The sequence below is a fragment of the Gopherus evgoodei genome, chromosome 9 (assembly GCF_007399415.2).
Source record: "Gopherus evgoodei ecotype Sinaloan lineage chromosome 9, rGopEvg1_v1.p, whole genome shotgun sequence".
In the NCBI taxonomy this organism is placed as follows: Eukaryota; Metazoa; Chordata; order Testudines; family Testudinidae; genus Gopherus; species Gopherus evgoodei.
This window is the reverse complement of record NC_044330.1, coordinates 81,231,711-81,253,154: the sequence shown is the minus strand read 5'-3', so window position 1 is coordinate 81,253,154 and position 21,444 is coordinate 81,231,711. Positions and strand designations below refer to the sequence as shown.

The 21,444-nt window shown below is 43.9% G+C and overlaps 1 protein-coding gene across 1 annotated transcript in view; it reads left to right on the top strand.

Annotated features, from left to right (window-relative positions):
- Positions 1-936: 936 nt before the first annotated feature.
- SH3BGRL (SH3 domain binding glutamate rich protein like) overlaps positions 937-21,444 on the top strand; it is a 63,712-nt gene continuing 43,204 nt past the window's right edge. The window contains exon 1 of the mRNA XM_030575433.1: positions 937-1,078. Within this exon, the coding sequence (XP_030431293.1) occupies positions 1,034-1,078 (45 nt within the window). The 5' untranslated portion in view covers positions 937-1,033. The remainder of the gene's footprint in view (positions 1,079-21,444) is intronic.

Below are 21,444 nucleotides of genomic sequence, written 5' to 3'. Positions count from 1 at the left end.
AAATAAGAAGAAAAAGTTAGAATTAAAAATTCCAAATTAAAAATCACAGTAAAAAACATAGCAAGTGCTATACTAGAAACACATCATTGCTAAAACTACTAGCAACTATTTACTTATAAATATTTGATGTTTGTTATTAAAATAAAATTAAATGGCACAATGACATGCATCTGCACAACGATAACAAAGACAAATGATGAAGCGGAAAGAGTAATAAAAGTAACATTTTAAAAGGAGCAAAACAGTGTTTAAATGGATTACATTTAAAGAAAGGAGCGCAACTCAGGGACTCACAGCAGCTGATAAGGCAAATTTGTGAACTGTTATGAGACTTTGTGTAGATGTATAATCTTATAAGGGATTCTTTTAAACACCCAGAATGTGTGACATAGTTCTTGAGGGGGAATATATAAAATATCTCAAGTCTCCTATAGCCCATCAGCACGTTATAACAGATAGAGAGGAGCTGCCATGCCTAGGCAGTGGGATGCCTTTAAGAACCCAGTCCTGGGAGAATGGAAATAAAAAAAGCCCTTCTGCCCCCACCACCTCTTTTTTTTGCAAACACGGCAGGTGGCTCATCTCAGTACAGGGGTAACTGTTACCCCCTCCCTGTGCCCCTGGGCTTACCCCAGCTCCTACCCCCATCCCTGAGGTTGCCCTTCAGCTGCCTCTGCCTTCAGCTATTTGACCCCCCCGACAGTAAATTTCCGCCCCCTGCTCAGACCCTGCCCATCCCCCGTGCGATTTGCCACCTTTGAACCCCTCTAAAGCAGCAGAATCTGATTCCAAGGAAGGGCAGAGTGAAGGCAGCGGCTTCAGCAGATGTTACTGCGCATGCCCAGTGGTGTGAGCATGCCCAGTACACCCTAGGCGGCACATTCGGACAGGGCTCAGTTTCTGACGCTACCCGGGTGGGCGGGGCCGAGCGGCCCCTCCCTCTCGGGCTGCCTGCGCTCACTGCCCCAGCTGCGGCTGCTTTGCCAGCGCATACCCAGCACCAGGCGCGCGCGTCCCAGCCGCTCCGCTCAGGATGGTCATCCGCGTCTACATCGCCTCCTCCTCCGGCTCCACGGCGGTAAGGAGCAGCCCGCGCCTCGCCCCCTCGGGGCAGTCGCGTCCGGTGCCCCTCGCTGTCCCCGGCCTCGGGGCGAGGCAGAGGAGCCGGGGCGAAGTTGCAAATGTTCCTCCAGCAAAATCCCTCTTCGCTCCCCTCTGCAGGGGCGGCGAGTTGGGGCACTGCGGGCAGTTTGGGGACGTTTTCAGCTGGTAGTGTTAGTGCCTGTGGGTTGAGCCCGGATTGTACATCTATCTGCAGGCGGGGGGAGGCGAGGAGAGGGTTACACATCTGGGTGGGGGTGGGGTGGTTACACATCTGTATAGGGGTGTGGAAAAAATGTGTGTGTGGCGGGGGGGGGGGCGAGAGCCATTGAACCAAACTGTAAAGCCTGTATGTGATGGAAACAACTTCGAGCTGGGGGGGCGGCGGCAGCAGCACCCCCATCACCTATGCAGGCTGGGGGGAAGAGGAGAGGGTTACACATCTGGCTGTGGGAAGTGGAGAGGAGAGGGTTACACGTGTCTGCGGTCTGCGGAGGGACAAGAGGGTTACACTTGTGGCTGGGTGGAGGAGGAAACAGTTCTATTTTGAGACGGGGGGCCAAATCATGAGAAACCCACAGCAAAACTCCAGTTGGCTTCAATGGGACAAGGGTTTGGTCTATGTGTGTGCCCAACTTCTGCTGCAGAGGTGGCCCTGTGTCTCTGATGTCTGAGTTCTTTTCTCTCTGGTTGCTTGCTCTGGGGTTTTTCCTCTTCAGAGAGATCCGAAGACTTGCGTCCAAATGCGTCGGTGAACGAGGAAACACAGTTGAACATGTGGCTTCCGTGTTTGTGTGTGTGTGTAAGAGAGAGAGAGATGAAGCTGTGGCTGAAAGTGCTCTGGATATTTTAATACATACTAACAGCTTAGGGTGACCAGACAAGTGTGAAAAATGGGGATGAGGGTGGGGGGTAATAGGAGCCTATATAAGAAAAATATCCCAAAATCAGGACCGTCCCTATAAAATTGGGACATCTGGTCACCCTGTAACAGCTACTTAAAGCTGCTCATCTGGAAACATGATAAAGAGGGTGAAACCTGAATGGTGGCTATGATGAATGTGCAAATGTATGTTACCTTCCCTGAGAGGCAGAGTTGGGAAAGTTGAGGTCTTATATGGGTAAATACCTACTTTCCAGTTTCTCTCTCTACCCTCCCAGCCATCCATCTGTGTTTGCTTCCTCACTGTACCTTTCCTCACAAGCCCGAGGCCAGTGGCAGCACATCTCCTGTTTTATACCTGAAAAAAGGTCATGGGTGAGGTTGATACCTTTGTTTTCGGAAAGTGCTGCTACTTCCTAAAACTAAATTCTTTCCATCTAAAAGATATGTATTTTTTTGTTTTGTTTCTGGAGAGAGACTCTAAAAGGTTAGTGGATTTTTTTACTTGTTCCTCAAAGAGATAAAATTATACACACTTAGCAATATTTTGCCCTTTTCTTTTCTCAGCCTCCCTAGGAAATCCAAATATCTGCTGCTTAGTCCAGCAGCAGTTTTGCATTGTTGAAATTCCTGTAATGTAATCATAGTGGTGCTTCTAAGTCCTTTTAAGCGTTATAATAAACTCTGTATGAGACTTGAGGAGAGAGAGAGGGATCAGATAGTTGGATTGTGTTTTTATTCTGGCCATGAAATGGAATACTCCTTTCCCCTTTTCTGCCACATTCCAGGCTTATGCCTCAGGACAAGCCCAGTTGTTTATAAGTGGGTAAACTATGCCTGCAGGCAGGTCCCCTTCTAAGCAGAAGTCACCTCACTCACCACTCTGGAGTATGGAATGCTTGATTAATAATTAAAGAAACATTTTCAGACCACCCCCACCCCAGGTCTTGTTCTAAACAGGAGGAGAAGCCTGTGCTTGACTGTGTCCTGTGTTTACTGTTGCTGGTCACTGACAATAAAGCATTATTTCCTTTGCGATTTAGGAGTTTGCTACATGACTTTTAATCTGACTTTCCACCACTCACTCCCAAATTCTCTTTTTAAAGAATTTCAGTGGAATAGCACATTTTCACAGGCAGCCTCCAGCTACTGGAATGTTCAGGCAAGCCACAATGTTTATTCCTAAAGCTAGAGACAGTTGATCCTGTCACTGTTCTGTTTCAGTTACTTTATTTCTGCTATGCCAAGTGATTAATGATGATGCTGGAAATATGTCTGGCTGCTGCTGTAGTGGTTTGAGTTTATTACTGTACTACTATGGAAACACTGAATTTTGAATCCTACACACTGAAACTTGTTCTATGATCATTCGCAAACAACAAAGTTTAAAAACAAATGCACAAAACTTTTTGAGCTTAGGGATGGGTGGTTATTGGTTCAAGTCTTCCTGAAGCTGGTAGTGACTAAAAGATGTGGACACCTGACACTGTTTTGATTGTCTCTTTTAAAGATAGTCTGTCTCAGTCCAGATCATAATGGACTTCACAAAAATGGTCAACATACTTAGGCCTGATCAACACTTGGAAGGTTTTGCCGACTGGCAAAGTGCTCCTAGTGTGGACGCAGTTTATACAAGCAAACCTGTGCTTTTGCTGGTAAGGCGTATTCCTCTCTCTCTCTCTTCCCCCCCCCCCCATGCAGCTAAAGTACAGTTGTGCTGGTATAACTGCATATATACAAGGGGTCTTAGTGACTTCTGCAGTCTGATAATTGAAGTCAAAAGGCAAGGAGACTAAACTAAATTAACCTTTCCTTGTAATTGCTGGCCAGTGTAGTTTGGTTTGCGGTGCTGTCAAGCTAGATGAAATCATTTTCAGAAGACTATGCGAAATATACAGTGTATGGGGAATCCCTGAGACCCCCCACCCTCTTGCTGGGCAGAAGCCCCTCCCCCATCACCCCACTGCAAGGCAAAGGTCTTGAGCCCTCCCCTCCCCAGTCTGGTAGGTGGAAAATGGAAAGGGTTGTGGGGAGCCCCGTAAGCCGCACTTTAAAAGAGTCACCTGTGGCTTGCGAGTCAGTTTGGCCACCCTTGATATATAGGAATGACAGAGTAGGGTGTGCTGTTGGGGATTAGGCACTGTATAAAGGGGTATAGCAGTACAAGTATGCTACTGAACACCTGACCAGGATGGTGACTGTAATTGTGAAATGCTAAGGGCCCTTAGAGAAATGCAATAATAATGGGTGATTTCAACTATCTTCATGCTGACTGGGTAAATATCATCTCAAGGCATGATACTGAGATAACATCTCTAGACACCATAAATGCCTGATTCATGGAGCTAGTTTTGGAACCCACCAGGGGAGAGACAATTCTTGATTTAGTCCTAAGTGGAGCACGTGATTGGTCCAAGAGGAACTTATAGCTGAACCACTCGATAATAGTGACCATAATGTAATTAAATGTAGCATCCTTGCAATGGGGAAGATACTAAAAAATCCCACCACAGTAACATTTAACGTGAAAGGGGGGAGCTACACAAGAATGAGGACACTAGTTAGATTGAAATTAAAAAGAGCAGGCCCAAGGCAGAAGGGCCTGCAAGCAGTATGAGGGCTACTTAAAAACACCAGAATAGAGGCTTAGACTTTGACTGCCTTTTTTTATTTGGGTTATACATTAAAGGACCAAATGAATGCCACCATGGCTAAACAGCAGAGTAAATAGGTCATTAGAGGCACAAAGGTATCTTTTAAAATTTGGGAGTAGATGCTAATTTCAAATATAGAAAGATGCACAAACTCTGTCTAGTAAAATGTAAAATATAATAAGGCAGGCCAGGAAAGAATTTGAGAAGCAACTTAAAGATGCAAAAACTAACAGTAAAGTATTTGTAAGTACATCAGAAGCAAGAAACCTGACAGGCAGGGTTGACTCCAGATGACAACGGTATTAAAGGAGCATTCAAGGCAGATAAGACTATTGCGGAGTGTGACCCCCCTCAATAAATTAAAAACACTTTTTAAAATATATTTAACACCATTATAAATGATGGAGGCAAAGAGGAATTTGGGATGGAGGCTGACAGCTCGTGGCTCCCCCATGTAATAACCTCATGCCCCTCTGAAGGGTCCCGACCCCCAGTTTGAGAACCCCTGGTGTACTTGGATTTTCAGAAAGCCTTTGACTAGGTACCTCACAAAAGGGTCTTAAGGAAACTAAGTAGCTATGGTATAAGAGGGAAGGTGCTCTCATGGCTCTGTTCTAAATAGGCTATTACCATGGGAAGTGTTATGGACTTCAAAGGACTGTACCGAACAATGTGCCATGCAAAAATGGACTTTTGGAACAAACGGTGTCAAGCGATTGCTTGGGGGCTCTCTGGAGGAAGGTGAATGTAAATTTCTCCCTGCCCCCTGGTTATGGAAAAATCCAGCCTTTTGAAACTATGTCCTCAGGATGGGACCATTGTCTTCTGATTACCTGTTCCAGGAGTCTGAAGATCAAAGGCCCAAGCAATAAAAAGAAAGACTAGACTGTGCATGGATTTGCTTGTTTTGGGCTAAGGCTGTTAGGAACTTGTAAACACAGAAAAACCTCTTTGTGGAGTTTGAAAGACTGACTGCTGGAGTTAGGGGGTATCTCTGGTAAACTTATTAGTGTGTGTAGGTTCTTTTTTATTGTTTTTAATATGTTTTCTCTGTAATGCTTTCTTTCACCTTAAGAATACATGTATATAATTACCTTATAATTGCTGGCAGTTGTATTGTTCATAGCCTTCAAAGAGAAAGCAAACAATACCAACAATGAAGAGTAAAACAAAAAGGAGTTGTGATTATATCAAGAAGTCTTGGATACACCGCATGCTCCTTAGCCCTGATTCACAAAGGGTCTTAAGTAGGACCTCTACTTCAGTGCATGCTTGGTCTCATGGACTTAAGTCGGACTTCAGTGCATGCTTAAGTGCTGTCCTGAATAGGGGTGTATGTTTGAATTGTGTCTTGAGTGCTGAAACATTTAAAGGTCTGTCAGCATTACCATTAGAAGCACAGTTTTTATCATTGCTTTATGTGATAGTAAAAATTAACTAAGGCTGAAACTTGGTGGATACTTCTTGGTTTAGGAATGTTCAAAAAAATGGCTTGGCAACAAAATTTATACAGTTTACTTGACAACCTGGAGAACTTAAACAGCTTCTATTTTAATATGTAATAAGTAAATTACAGGTAGAAGGAATGATGGTTTAAACCACTAGAAAACTTAATGGAGGAAAAGTCGTGTTTTACTTCCACAAGAGTATTTTTAGGCAATACTTAAACATGAAACTTAAACACAGCAGTTTTCTACCAGGGATACTGTGAATGTGGCTCATTGCTGTGCTTAGAATCATAGTAGAAATGTTCACAGCAGCTAAGTTTTCCGGAAAGTTGTTTGAGCATGCTCTCCCATAGTGGGAAGAATTAGGAATGCAGAAAATAGGGCTGGAATTAATTACTCTTGATATCATAATTCAGAGGTCATTCTACAAGAAACACTCTACTTTGTAAGAAATGGGTGTGATGGTACTTTTAAAAGGCCATCAGAAGTATTTGGTTTAAATGGACTTAACGTGAAGTAGCTAGTCGCATTAATAAAATTGTGATGGTGATCCAAGTTAAAATAGTTCATAACTAACATACTGGCCTGAGAAGAAACAGGAAAGACACTAATTCCCCAGAATATTTATAATGTGTATAACATTAAACATTTTCTTGACGCCTGTTAAACTTTCCTGAAATTCTAATCAGCTGTGTGGAACTGACTTTTTTCTGGGAGAATTCTAGCTGGAAGTTAGATTTTGTAGAACATATGGAGTCAAAAATGTTTTTTTGCTTTTTATCCTATTTTCAGCAAATTAAATTTTCCGGTAATCAATCAAACATAATCTCTTTGCTTTTTGTCCCCCAGATTCACTAGCGCTGCTGTAATGTTGCAGATCTTCTTTTCTTTTCTTTTGCAAACCCCACCCATTGCTTTGAGAAGCAGCGGAGGAGGAAAATGGGGTGGAGGTGGAGAGTGGGAGGCACCATTGACTGTATTTACTGTATTTTATGAATCAGCAATATAAAATAACAAAGTTAATAGTAATCTCTCCTCCTGGTTTCCATCCCAATAGCAGCAGCTCTGTACTGGAGCTGAGAGCAAAACTAAGGGTGATGGTTCAATTTTTTCAATAATACGTGAAAGTTACTTATATAATAGGAACTGATAGACTCCCCCAAATAGACTCTCAGAACTTTTGGTGGCAGATAATGTCTTAAATCTCAGAAGAAATTGTTTTGATCTACCTAATCCAAAAGCAGATTGATCTTTAGAGCTTTTGTTCTACAGTTATAGTATAGTACTAACCCTTAGGGGCCAGGATCCTGGCTTCAGTTATAGCCCTAAGGGGCAAGACAGCAGGTCTAGTGTCCAGCTGAGGGTTTCTGCAATATGGTGCGATCCCTAGATGACATAGAATTAGCAGGCCCTATGCCTGGGGTGGGCAAACTGAGACCTGCGGGCTGGATTCTGCCCATCAGGACTTTGGATCCGGGACTGCTACCCTAGTGGCACCGCGGGCCCTGTACCACTCCCAGAAGCGTCCGGCACCATGTCCCTGCGGCCCCCGGGGACAGGGGGACAGAGGGCTCTGCACGCTGCCCTCGCCTGCAAGCACCACCCCCCGCAGCTCCCATTGGCCGGAAACAGGGAACCGTGGCCATTGGGTGCTTCGGGGGGAGGTACCCGCAGGCTAGGGCAGTGCGTGGAGCTCTCTGCCCCCATACCCACCCCCTGCAGAGACATGGTGCAGGCCGCTTCCGGGAAAGGCACGGGGCCAAGGCAGGCAGGGAGCCTGCGTTAGGCCCACTGCACATTGCTGCTGTCACAGAGCTACTCTAGGTAAATTGGGCCAGAGCCTGCACCCCAAACCCTTCCTGCACCCCTCCTACCCTGAGCCTCCTCCCGCACTCCGCACACCTCGCTGCACCCCAGCCCCCTGCCCTGAGCCCCTTCCTGTACACCGCACCCCCTCCCACACGACACCCCAACCCCTAACCCCAGACCTACATTCGTGGCCCTGCATCCAATTTCCCCACCCAGATGTGGCCCAGGGGCCAAGAAGTTTTCCACCCCTGCCCTATGCTATCCTTCTCACAACATCCAGCATACACAGTTTTGCTGGGGGAAAAGGGAAAGTACTGGAGCTCTACTGCAATTTGCCATTCTCTGATGTAATGGCCTTTTGGAGGCTACCACCAGCTGGCAAGACTCGTAGAAACCTCAGGCGTCTCCACGTTGAACCAGGTTACAAATTGGTTCCAGGCTGACTCCAGGATTGGGACTGTGCAAAGGAGGCATACTTTTGCCTTTGCTCCAGCACTTGGGTCCTGCACAGGGTACAGCTGATCTAGACCTAAGGACTGCATCCTCCATGTCTAACATTGATGATAGTGCTGCTAGATTACTAGGATCTAGCTGTCTACCTACAAAACTGAAAGTTCAAACTTGTATCTGCTTTGATCTTGGATGGGAATGAGTTGGAGGGATATGTGTGTATATCACATTCAGACATCAGACCTAGATACTATAGTAGGTTTATTGAAAACATCCATTGCCTTAAACATAAGTCAAAATAAATTGGCAGAAGCCTCATAGAAACACACAAAAAGCAGCCTCAAGGGAAAATAACAGTAGTTTTCACCTAATAACACATTTTTATGCATTTGGTTACCAGGCTGCCTTGAATTCCTGGGATGAGCTACCAGCCCCACTGAAGTCAATGGGAATTTTGCCATTGACTCCATGAGTCTGAAATTTCATAGTGGTATTCAGGACTTCGTCATGTCATTGATCTATTCTATATCATTGCTACATACATATTGTGGGCCAGAGCATCTGACAATGTGACCACAGCTGCAAATATATTTAGAGGAACAGAGTAAATGTAGGGGGAAAATCCATACTTTCTCAGCTGGCTTGAATGGCAGCAAAGCTCATAGTAACTTGTTCCTTCAGAAAGAATAACACAGATTTTTCCAGATAGGAAATAGAGGCAGTATAAGTGACTAGAAATAAATATGGTGATCAAGCTACTCTGAGAGTGGTGAATCACTTCTTGTTAATGTGTATTGAAAGTCCTGATTATATTCTGGAATCACCTTTCTGCCCTATATGACAGATATGCAAGTAGTCTAGGGGCATAAATTCATATACAACCGTTGTACTTGATTCGTTTTTTCTTATATTTCTGCTTCCTTTCATCTTGGTAGGTTGCTCAGGAGTTAGTAGGCAGATGCCCATGTGTTACACACACAGGACTGAGGTTTGTGTGTGTGCGTGCTGTGTGAAGATCAAACAAACTTCATAAAGCCATTGCGGTGTATGTTTCTTCTGGCAAGTAAATGGAGAAGAGATTGTATTGAACACAGGATGCCCAAATATATGTCAAAGAAAATGATGTTTTGTCACCATAATTAGTAGCAAGGAAACTAGAACAGCCAATACTTGGCGCTACTAGTAGAGTCAAACCAGCAGGATGAGACTTGTGAGCATGGGGGACTGGGCTTTCTTGGCTGCTGGCTCATGACTGTAGAACTCATTTCTATAGTGAATAAGAGTGGCTGTGGGCCATAGTTCTTTCAGAGGAAAATGCAGAATTCACTTCCGTGGCTAAGCTAATGCACATGAAGTACATAATCATTTTTAAACTGTGGGGGAGTGGGAGAAAAACATAAGTAATAAAATAAAATCAAGTATTCAAATGGTGAAGAACATGGTCTAAAAATACGGAAGAGATGAGATCTTCAGAAGTGACCCTCAGATTGCAGTGCTGTCCTTGATCTTGTCAGCAGTTTGAATCATCATGGGACACCAATAATGGCCTGTTATTTGGGACAGGGTAGAAGTTAGCTGTTATGCTAAAGTTGGCATGAATAGAGGCAGAGAGGAAATGATGGAAATGGATGAGAGACCACTACTCTTGGATTGTTGGTGAGGACGACTCTGCTGTACAGGCCAAATGCTGCTTGTCTTATTCATGCAAATAGTGACTTCAGGGGAACTGCTTGTGGGCCAAGTACTTCAAACGGAATAAGAACCTCAGACAGTTTGGCCCTGTGTGACTAGGGTAAGCAGGATTTGGCCACATGACTGTGGCTATAGAAAGTAGTTGTTCTAAAACTTGCAGTGTTGCCCGCTCTCACAAGTCTTAATGCTAGTTGGTGTTTTTCTTAAAGCCCCAGTGCCTCAATTCATGCTATGTCATAAGAATCTTATTTTTTTTATTTTTAAAAAAAATAAGTTTTTTTCTAGCCCTCGTGATTATAAAGAAAAGAGCTGAAGCTGTCCTATAGATTAAAAATCCAGAACACACAAGGAAATTAAAAAAAAAAAAATCAAGGATTTTTGAAAGCGTGGGGTTCGCTATAGTAGACTTGAAGTTTCAACAGTATTGATTTTGTCTAGAATGACTTTTGTATTATTTTCTTGGTTATCTTTTCAAACCATTTACTCTTTACATTGAGCTAGTCCTGTATCTCCATTTAAAAAAAATAAAAAGTAACTTTCTCTTCTGGATATTTATAGAGAAAAATGGCTAATACAGGCTCACATTGGTGACTTTTCAGTACTGACGACATTGTTTTAAATCCTATAAAATATGACTGCGTTAAAGATGGAAAGTAATGGAACAGCAACAGTTTGATTTACATTAGGTTCCTGTAGGTTATATTACACTTTTCCTTAAAAGAGATTAATTTTAAAGATGAGTTAAATACAAATATGTTCAGTAAAGCAAAAATTACTGTTATAAACTGCAGATCTTTCAGTCTTACTGGAACATTCATTCTCTCTGTTTACTTGCTCTAAAAATATCCTTTCTTACTTAGCACTTGTGGTTTGTAAGAAACTTGGCTCCATTTTTTTTAACTCCATTGTTAACCATAGCAAAGTTATTCTTTCATCACGTTCCCCCAAAACAAACATCCCAATCCCTTTCTTTCTGCTCTGTCCCCCTGAACACAAAGCTCATCATCACTGCAGTGTCACAAATCCTGGCAAATACCACATTCTTTGCAGCTGTTTCCAATAAATAAATTTAAACTTTAGCCTTCTACTGTCCCTCTGTTTATGGAGACTCCTGATTTAAGGCTGACTGCTGCAGCTGCTTCTCAAGGAAGCGATAGCCTTCGCTGTGCAGTCTGGGGTAACTGGAATTTCAGAAGGGAGTGAATTTGACCTACGCCTATGTTTTTACTACGTCTCCAACATTATGGCAGTTAACCCGCTCCCAGATTTCAGCTGTTACCAATTTTTCATAAGCTCAGATTCAATCTAAGAGCCTTCTTGGAGACCCTTGCAGACTGTAAATGTATGGAAAGAGAGAGAATCTTGGCTTTCAGAATTAGACTCACTGAAAATATGATTTTTGAAGAGTGCTCGACAGCCACAATCTGGTCCAGATTTTCAGAAGCTCAATTTCCATTTAGGCATGTAAATAAAGTGGCTGTGTTTTCACTAGTGCACAGCACCTAAGTCACTCCCATTGCTCTCAGTAGGAGCAGCTGGGTGCTGAGAACTTTTGAATATCTAAACCTTAATTTTTGTAATGTCCCAAAAGAATCTTGGCTCTGGGAGGTGGCTAAAATCCCACAGCACCTAAGTGTCTGCCCCTGAACATAAGCATTGCTGCCTTGGTCTAGGGGCATGGGCACCTATCTCACACCTGATAATCCCCAGAGTGATTGTCACACCAGGTGAAACTAGACATGGGCCCGCTGGTCTCATCTGCAGGGCCCAGTCCAGTTTGCTCTTCTCAGAGCATGCCTAACTCTACACAAACTCCTTCCCTCTCGACCTTTTAATTAGGCATGGACCACTGTCATTCTTGCAAGAAACAACTTAGGCACCTAGCTACAGGAGAGGGTTGCCAGCTGTGAGTCCGCAGCAGAGAGATGCACCTCCCTCCAGCCTGGATTTAGATGCCTAAGTCCCGGAGGGCAGGGGAGAGCTTTAGGATCTGCTCAGCATCTGCTATTGGCTAGCTTAAGCGGCCCCTCATCGAATGTGCTGGCTTTTGTGATCCCCATTCTTAGGTGCCTGACTCTCTTCAGGCATTGTATAGGGAACCTGGGTGCCTAATTCAGGATTGTAAATTCACTAGGCAGCTGGGTGCCTAAAAACTCTTAGGTGCATTGCTGCACTGAAGAGTCTCTGTGAATATAGTCCTAAGTGACTTGTTCTAAATCACAGGAAACCTGTGGGTAATAGAGGTGGGTTGGGAGCTCAGGAACTGCTTGCCCTGTGTTCACTCCATTAGACTGCATTGCCTCTCCCATATAACAAACATTCACTACTTAAGCCTTGCAATCCCTAGTTAATTATTATGCTTATTTCAAAAGATAAGAGGAGGAGAAACTGAGGCATGAAAGGGGGTCTTTTACCTGGGCCAGATACTGAGTCAGTAGATGAGATCCAGTCTTAGAACTCTGAGCTTCCTGACTATCAGCATTTATTCCACCCGGCCATGGACCTCCCACAGAATAATAATCAGAAAAATGTGACCATGATAAAATCTGAAATGCAGTGCAAAGGCTTAGAGTTGAAAAGTGTGGTGCAATTCACTGATCCAGGTTTTAAGCTAGAGCAAGAGACAACAAAATCTAAGAACCAAATGATGAAGAGTGAAAATTCAGAGGAGGTTGTTGCACCAGGTTTCCTATACGTCTGGCTAAAGGGCTCCCGTGAATTCAATTAAGGGGCTACTCCTGGAACCCCTGCCTTTTTTGCTTGCCTTACATCCTGTACTGGCAGTTAAGACTGGCTAGGGTGTTTGCAGTCAGTACCTGGAATTGAGCTCTCCTGGCTTGTGGCAAAGCTATTTCCGCTGTGGGCCCCTGACTTGCCAGCTTGTTCTCCTTGGCAGTCTGTCAGTCTGGCAGCCTTGAGAGCATGGCAGTCCTCAAAGCATAATGTAGTGTGTATATATTTGGTTAAATGTATGTGGTGTTCCTGGCATTCTGCTGGCTTCATATATTCTGACTCACAGCAGTTAAGTTAGTTTTATGCTACTTGCGGGGAAGCTGGCATGATTTGTTCTTAATTTAATGTGATCTAGTACTTAGATGCTATGACAAGAAGTGCTTTAAAAATAAGTAAAATAAAACGTACCTAGCCAAAATGGAAGTAGGTCTATGTGTGTGTGACGCAAGAACAGCTGTAAGTGTGGGTGTGATTGGGTTCATATTCTTCTATTGGCTGTGTGCGTTAATGGATAACGAAGATAAGAGTCTATAGTCTGACAATGGAGAGGTTTCTTCTGTGTTAGTTTTGGACCAGACAAAGGCAGTTTTGAGGCTTGTAAAAGTCAAATGCCACATAGCTGATTTGTGAAAGGGGACAGGCTCTTTCAAACTGTAAGGAAATAATTTGTGTTTGACCATGATAAGTTTGGGTGTTGCTCTGTTCTGTCAGAAGGCAGAACAGAGACGCTGGAAGGCATGGTTTGGCAATCTGACAGTATTTGTTTGGGTTCTGGTCTTAACCAACTTTGTCAGAGTTTTAGACCCGGAACTTTGGTTAGTAAAATGTATGTATAGTTTTATAAAAACTAATAGGAATAGAAACCTTTTCAATAATTGAAATACAAAGGGCTCATTTCAGTATTCCCTCCACCCCACCCCACAGAGCTCAGCCACAGGCTGTGTGAGGAAAAGAACACAAGTGGGAGAGGTGACTGCATGTAGTGGAGGAAGAGTGACACTGGCTGTACAAAGTGCTGTCAAATGCACCAAATAAAAAGTGAAAGAAGAAAGTAACTCTAATCTGTCAGTTTTAGGAATTTTAGGGGTTACTTGTAATAGAAGGTAAATATATTCAGACTGGAGTGTGCATTGTTTTTAAGATGAACACTATCCCTTGAACACAAGCAAAACAAAAACCCAGTTACAGACAACGCCCTCGAAACCTGTGGACCATTCCACAGGCAGTCTTTCTTCTCTCTGTCTGCCAAACATTTGGCCCTGGTCTGCACTACAAGTTTAGGTCGAATTTAGCAGCGTTAGATCGATTTAACCTTGCACCTGTCCACATGACGAAGCCATTTTTGTCGACTTAAAGGGCTCTTAAAATCGATTTCTGTACTCCTCCCCGACGAGGGGATTAGCGCTGAAATCGACATCACTGGGTTGAATTTGGGGTAGCATGGACACAATTTGACAATATTGGCCTCCAGGAGCTATCCCAGAGTGCTCCATTGTAACCGCTCTGGACAGCACTTTGAACTCAGATGCACTAGCCAGGTACACAGGAAAAGCCCCAGGAACTTTTGAATTTCATTTGCTGTTTGGCCAGTTTGGCGAACTCAGCAGCACAGGTGACCATGCAATCCTCCAAGAATGTTTCTACGCTCCCTCTATCATCTCCGTCCCTATCACAGATTAGAAGGCAAAAAAACCCCACACTCTCGATGACATGTTTTCTGAGCTCATGCAGTCCTCCTGCACTGATAGGACACAGTGTAATGCATGGAGGCATTCAGTGGCAGAGGCTGGGAAAGAATTGCGGTGTTTGCTTAACGGCAAAAGTATGCTTTGTTAGTGATTCTGCCTGAGCCAGGTTGCTGTGTCACATGCATTCTGTGCTATGTCAGCCTTGGGCGGGGTCATGACCGCTTTGTGAGCAGGAAGGCCATAGATATAGACATTGCATTAGGTAGCTTCTGTAGCTAGAGAAAACATTCCTGTGCATTTGGCAAAGTCTGTGGCAAAGAAAGAGAAACCCCATAGTGTAGTGGTTATCACGTTCACCTAACACGTGAAACGTCCCCAGTTCGAAACAGGTCACTGTTCCTTTTTCTGACTCCCCTCCTGCATTTTTAATCTTAGAACAGACCGTGTTGTTGTCATAACCTTAGTCCCAGATTTGGACCTTAGCGTCCAAAATATGGGGGTTAGCATGAAAACCTCCAAGCTTAATTACCAGCTTGGACCTGGTACTTGCTGCCACCACCCAAAAAATTAGAGTGTTTTGGGGCACTCTGGTCCCCCTGAAAAACCTTCCCTGGGGACCCCAAGACCCAAATCCCTTGAGTCTCACAACAAAGGGAAATAATCCTTTTTCCCTTCCCCCCTCCAGGTGCTCCTGGAGAGATACCCAGACACAAGCTCTGTGAATCCAAACAGAGTGACTCCCCCTCTCCGTTCCCAGTCCTGGAAACAAAAAGGACTTTCCTATTCCCCCAGAGGGAATGCAAAATCAGGCTAGCAAATCCAACACACACACAGATCTCCCCGATCTCTTCCTCCCACCAATTCCCTGGTGAGTACAGATTCAATTTCCCTGAAGTAAAGAAAAACTCCAACAGGTCTTAAAAGAAAGCTTTATATAAAAAAAAAAGAGAAAAATACATACAAATGTTCTCTCTGTATTAAGGTGACACAACACAGGGTCGATTGCTTAAAAGAATATTGAATAAACAGCCTTATTCAAAAAGAATACAAATCAAAGCACTCCAGCACTTATATTCATGCAAATACCAAAGAAAAGAAACCATATAACTTACTATCTGATCTCTTTGTCCTTACACTTAGAAACAGAAGATTAGAAAACAGAACTACTTCTCCAAAGCTCAGAGAAAGCCGGCAGCCATAAAACAAAGACTTAGACACAAACTTCCCTCTACCCAGAGTTGAAAAAATCCGGTTTCCTGATTGGTCCTCTGGTCAGGTGCTTCAGGTGAAAGAGACATTAACCCTTAGCTATCTGTTTATGACAGTTGTGAAGTTTTACTTTGAATTAGATCAATTATGAATTACATAATATGGAAACTCTTAAGTTATAGTCCCGGGTTCCTTACCCTTTCAGCTGCTCTGATATATTAACACTTTTGTTAAAGGCGGGGAAAAATTTTCATGAAGCCTTTAATAGTGACTAAATGCTATCTAGGACTCTGAAATAATCTTAATGTGGCCCATAGAGTGCAATCCTTCGTTCTGGATTTGTCATTCCACAGGCTGAACTGCTCCTTACTACTGTCCAGGCTTCATGAGCCATGGGAGCAAAGGGCAGGCTGGGGTAGGTGTGACCATGCGGTGCTGCCGGCTGGTAGAGCATCCTGAGGCAGAAGCCTCCAGCTCACATGATATTCCAGGCACGACTGAATCTTCTTGAAATGAAACTTAAAGAAGAGAATGACCTGGAGTCACTCCTGTTCGGTGCTTTTAGATCAGCCAGGCAGGCAACAGGCTGAGTGGGTCCGGCGGATGGGACCCTGGAAAAAAAAGTGTGAAACGATTGTTTGCTGTTGCTTTCATGGAAGGAGGGAGGTAGAGAGGGGGACCTGACAACATGTATCAAAAACCACCCACGACAAAGTTTTTGCCCAATCGGGCATTGGGAGCTTAACCCAGAATTCCAATGGGCAACGGAGACTGCGGGAACTGTGGGATAGCTACCCACAGTGCACCACTCTGTAAGTCGATGCTAGCTGTGGTAGTGAGGATGCACTCCGCCAACTTAATGCGCTTAGTGTGGACATACGCAATATATAAAATTGAATTCTAAAAAATTGGCTTCTAAAAAATCGACCTAATTTCATAATGTAGACGTACCCTTAGTTTATAATCTTTCTTTTGGTCACCTGTGCAAGGGGAGAGGAAATTAATGCTGGGGTTGGCCCTCTTGCACCCTTATCACAGGAGTATTTAGATTTCATTACTTCATGTTGATATTTGCAGTTTGGAAACACCCCGGCTTCTCAAATAATCATCTGTGATTGGTACTAAGAGGCAATAGGCTCTATTAGAGTATAAAGTTCAGACTAATCAAACAATGGTCTCCCTTAGGTTGTTTGCAGGAGTCACAAAATGGGAGATGTTGAAAGAAGGTCTAATGCTGCCAATCTCATTTCACAAGATGATACTTGAATCCCATGAAGTTCTAACCTACTTAATTAGTGCAAGCGACACATTTGTTTTCTCTGCATGAGTTAGTTCTTAAATCATTCTCTCTGGCTAGGAAAAGGAGAAGTTACATGTTTAGAAAGAATTGGCTACATAACCCAAGGGAAAGATGGAGATAGTCTGGAAGCTATTTTTTGTATTTACTCCAATTTTTGCTTGTTAATGTCTGTAAAACTTTTGTGAATTGTTTTACATTGTCCTGACAACTTTCTGACTGACCTTCAGCCTCCTCTCCCACAAAATAAGTGTAAAGTCACTTCAATCCTTGGTAATGTGATACGAGCCGAAGAAGATATTAGACTTTTAAGGAGAATACTGGGGACTGAAATTTATAACAGTCTTAGTAACATCCAGGACCTTCCACCTACCCCACTGCCAATTCAACTTTTAAAAGGTCACATATGTTTAAATTATGCTGCTAGTGGAGGGGCAGGCAAACTTTTTGTCCCGAGGGCCACATCTGGGTATGGAAATGGTATAGCAGGTCATGAATGCTCACAAAATTGGGGGTTGGAGTGCGGGAGGGGGTGAGGGCTTCGGCTGGGGGTATGGGCTCTGGCCAGAAATGAGGAGTTCAGGGTGAGATGGGGCTCTGGGCTGGGGCAGGGGGTTGGGGTGTGTGTGGGAGAGTGAGGGCACTGGGGTGGGGCTGGGGATGAGAGTTGGGGGTGCAAGAGGGTGCTCCGGGCTGAGACCGAGGGGTTTGGAGGGTGGGAGAGGGATCATGGTAGGGTTGGCTCAGTGGGTTGGGGTGCAGGAGGGGGTCGGGTGCAGGCTCTGGGCGGCACCTACCTCAAGCGGCTCCAAGAAGCAGCGGCATGTCTCTTCTTTGGCTCCTACACAGAGGCACAGCCAGGCGGCTTTGCGTGCTGCCCTTTCTGCAGGCGTTGCTCCTATAGTTCCTGTTGGTCACAATTCCTGGCCAATGGGAGCTGCGGTGGCAGCATGCAGAACACGTAGGAGCTGGAGGAGAGACATGCCACTCCTTCTGGAAGCCGCACGAAGCGGAGCAAGCCCCCAACCCTGCTCCCTAGTGGAAGCTCGAGGGCCGGATTAAAACGTCTGGAGGGCCAGATGCGGGCTGGGCCGTACTTTGCCCACCCTTGTGTTAGCGTGAAAGGTGTATAATAAAATATCTGACATGCACAGATCCATCAGGACGGAAGGCCCAATATGTATGTGATTTTAAATGTTTCGTTGCATTTCTTGTTTTTGCCCTCAACCATGTTTAGACCACTATGTTTGCTATAAAAAGTGTGTGTGTGTAGTGATACACCTCTACCCCGATATAACGCGGCCGTGGGGAATGAAAAATCCCTACCGCATTGTAGGTGAAATGCCATTATATCGGCGTAGCGGTGGCAGGTCTCCAGCGGTGATTTAAAGGGCTTGGGGCTCCCTGCGTTAGAATTACTGCTACAGATAACAGTAAATACACCGCTACCCCGCTATAACACGATCCTATAACACGGGTTCGCATATAGCGCAATAGCAGCTGGGCTCCAGCGTCGCTTTAAAAGGTCCAGGGCTGCAGGGAGTCCAGGGCCCTTGAAATTGCCGGCAAGCCCTGCTGCTGCAGCCCCGGGGTAGCAGCGGCAGGGCTCCGGCGGTGATTTTAAAGAGCCCTGGCCTCCGGCTTCTGTGGGGAGCCCAGACCCTTTAAATAGCCAACGAGTCCTGCTGCCGCAGCCCAGGGGTAGCAGCGGCGGGGCTCCAGTGCAGCCCTGGATCCTTTAAAGCGCCACTGGAGCCCAGCTGCTGCTGTACTGTATGCAAACCAGTGTTATAGGGCCGCGTTATAGCAGGGTAGCAGTGTATTTACTGTAATCTGTAGCAGTAATTCTAATGTTAACATACCTTTTGTGGATTTAAGTCTTTGTTATGGCTTCTAGTAGGGTTTTAACTTCTCACTATTGCATGGGTATGAGATCACTGAGGGACCTGATGTATTGTGTGTCGTAAAATACATAGCACAACTGGGTGAACGACCATCCTGAGACCAAATTTCTGCATCATTAACCCAAAATATTTATTTAAAGTTCTGCATTTAGATCCCTGAAAATAATTTTTTGATGTCTGGACCTTAAACTATAACAGTCCCATCAGGCACTGCTGTCTTTATCTGCATGACAAAAAGTTTCTCTCTTGATACATGGAAGGAATATATGTTAGAGCTGTGACTTATGGGCCCCCGTGTGCAGTGTCCATCAACCACTGCAATAAAGTGCACTGGAATATTGATGTATCAGGAACATCAGTGTTTAAAAATCCAGATTATTTACTGTCAATGCATTCACTGCCTAAACCACACCTCTGGGAATATTTGTTCTTATTCAAACATATGGCAGTTCTGAGATTATTTGTTGTTGCATTTTAGTGATTAATATCTGATGTTTGCCAACCTAGAGCCTGTAGATTGAATTCCATTTAAAAATCAGATTAGCAGTGGGGCTTAATGCAGGCTTTCTGTCAATAAGGATTTGACCCTGCAAGGTTTTGAGCAGTCTTGTGAAGTGTGGAGCATCCTCAATGCCCATTGTCTGCAATGGTGCTCAGCTCCTTGCAGGATTGAGCCCTTAATTAACAATCCTGAAGGTATACCTTAGAAGCCCTACAGGGGTCTTCATTGCTGATGCCATTCCTCTCCAGTTCAATTTCATTTCATTTTTTGAGGCAGGACTCCCTTGTCCAGGCCACATACACCTATCATATAAATCTTTCTGCAATGTCTGTTTCAGCTTCTAAAGCTGTTTGACTCTCAGCTAACTTTGGAGACTCGATTCTGTGTGTTGAATGTGCATGAAGCTTGAAACTTGTCAGCTGGGAGTCTCAGCTGACATCTTTGCCTCCCTTAAGAAAACCAGCTACTTCTTCTTATTTTACCTTTCATTAGGTCATCAGGAAATATGTGGTATTTTGGTCTGTGATTGATGGACTAAACAGGGGAGCTACTTTTTCCGCCCCCTTGGCTCTAGAAATAAATCGTATTTGAATGTTAAACAATTTGTTCATTATAATGGACAATCTTATTATGAAGGGCTCATTGTTTTTAGTTTATTAATGTTGGACACAGTGTTTAAAAGCATTGGAGCCAAGAATAGCTTGAATATAATGAATAGAGAATTGAGCCTCTTGAGTGTTTATCCAGACTACCACCCAAATTAATCTCTTTGTTGGGCCTCAGGCTGTTAAGCAATTCAGTTCTTTCCTACAAAGTAGTCTGACCATATAACTTATGGACCCTCAGCCTGAATGCAGGGAAGCCATTTTTTTTTTGTACACTGGGCTCTTGGAAAAATGTGTGTGTAATGATAGCAAGCTTTTGCTGGTTTTGGTAATAAAACACTGAAATAAAATAAATATTATTTTATGTTTGTGATCTTTTAGTTAATGTTATGGCACTTCGAGCTGCTACAGAGAGGAGCATTTAGTAATTAGAAAATGCAATGAATAAATATTACTACTGTTTTGCTGTGGAAAGCATAGGAGGAGAACCAAATCCATCCAGAATGTTACATTATAAGCACATGCTGTAGATTCTGCTTCTACACCCTTGGCTGCTGTTGCCTTCTCAGTTTTTGGCAGGCACTTGTTAATTCTTTAGTCTGCATATTTTTTCAGCAAAGAAACAGGAGCGTATATGAAGAAATTCTCACTGAAGAGAGTTGTCATGCACAACTTACAGCATGCAGACTGCATCTAGTCTGGATGGCCATATGTGTTGTTTTCATGGGTTTTGTGCACCTGACTGGCACGCTGCTCAGTGAATCGGAATGTTGCGCAAAGCAGACAGAACACTGTTCTTGTGAATTGGCAGCCTAGGGAATATTGAGTGAGTGGAGTGTAGGGAGTTGCCTCAGTGCTCACATAAGAGGGGCAGGCAAAGGGATGGGGAAAGGAGTAAACAGGAACTTCGGCAGGTTAGAAAGGAACAATCCCCTCTTTTTCTCTGCAGCAGGGAGCAGAGCTGCAAGAGAGGGCGTAAACAAAATACAGACAGACAAAAGTCTTCCCAAACTGGCTTGAATTGAGAAAGAACTTGCTGCTGTGTTGTGATGATGCATTATTGTCATGTTGTGTATCAGAGCAATACCAGGAATTTAGTAAACAGCTTTGTTGAACTATCTGAAGCTCTGTTTATTGAAAAAATGCCTCTCTGTATGTTAAAAGCCCCGAACCTCTGCAATAGCCTTTTGAAAGACTAATATCAAAGGACAAATTCTTCTCTCAGTTGGACTGCTACATCTCCCATTGACTTAGGGTGGGTTTTGTGCATGTGTTTAAGGACAGAATTTGGCTCAAGCCTTAGTTGTGTACAGGACCTGAAGGAAGATGCCTTCATATTCAGTAGATTTAAAATACATTAAAAATGAGCTCAACCTTAATTATGCAGGTGTTGCCACAATTCCACAATTAAAGTTCTGCTTTTGTACTTTAGGAGCACTGTAAGTACTGATCAAATTACATATGTTTAA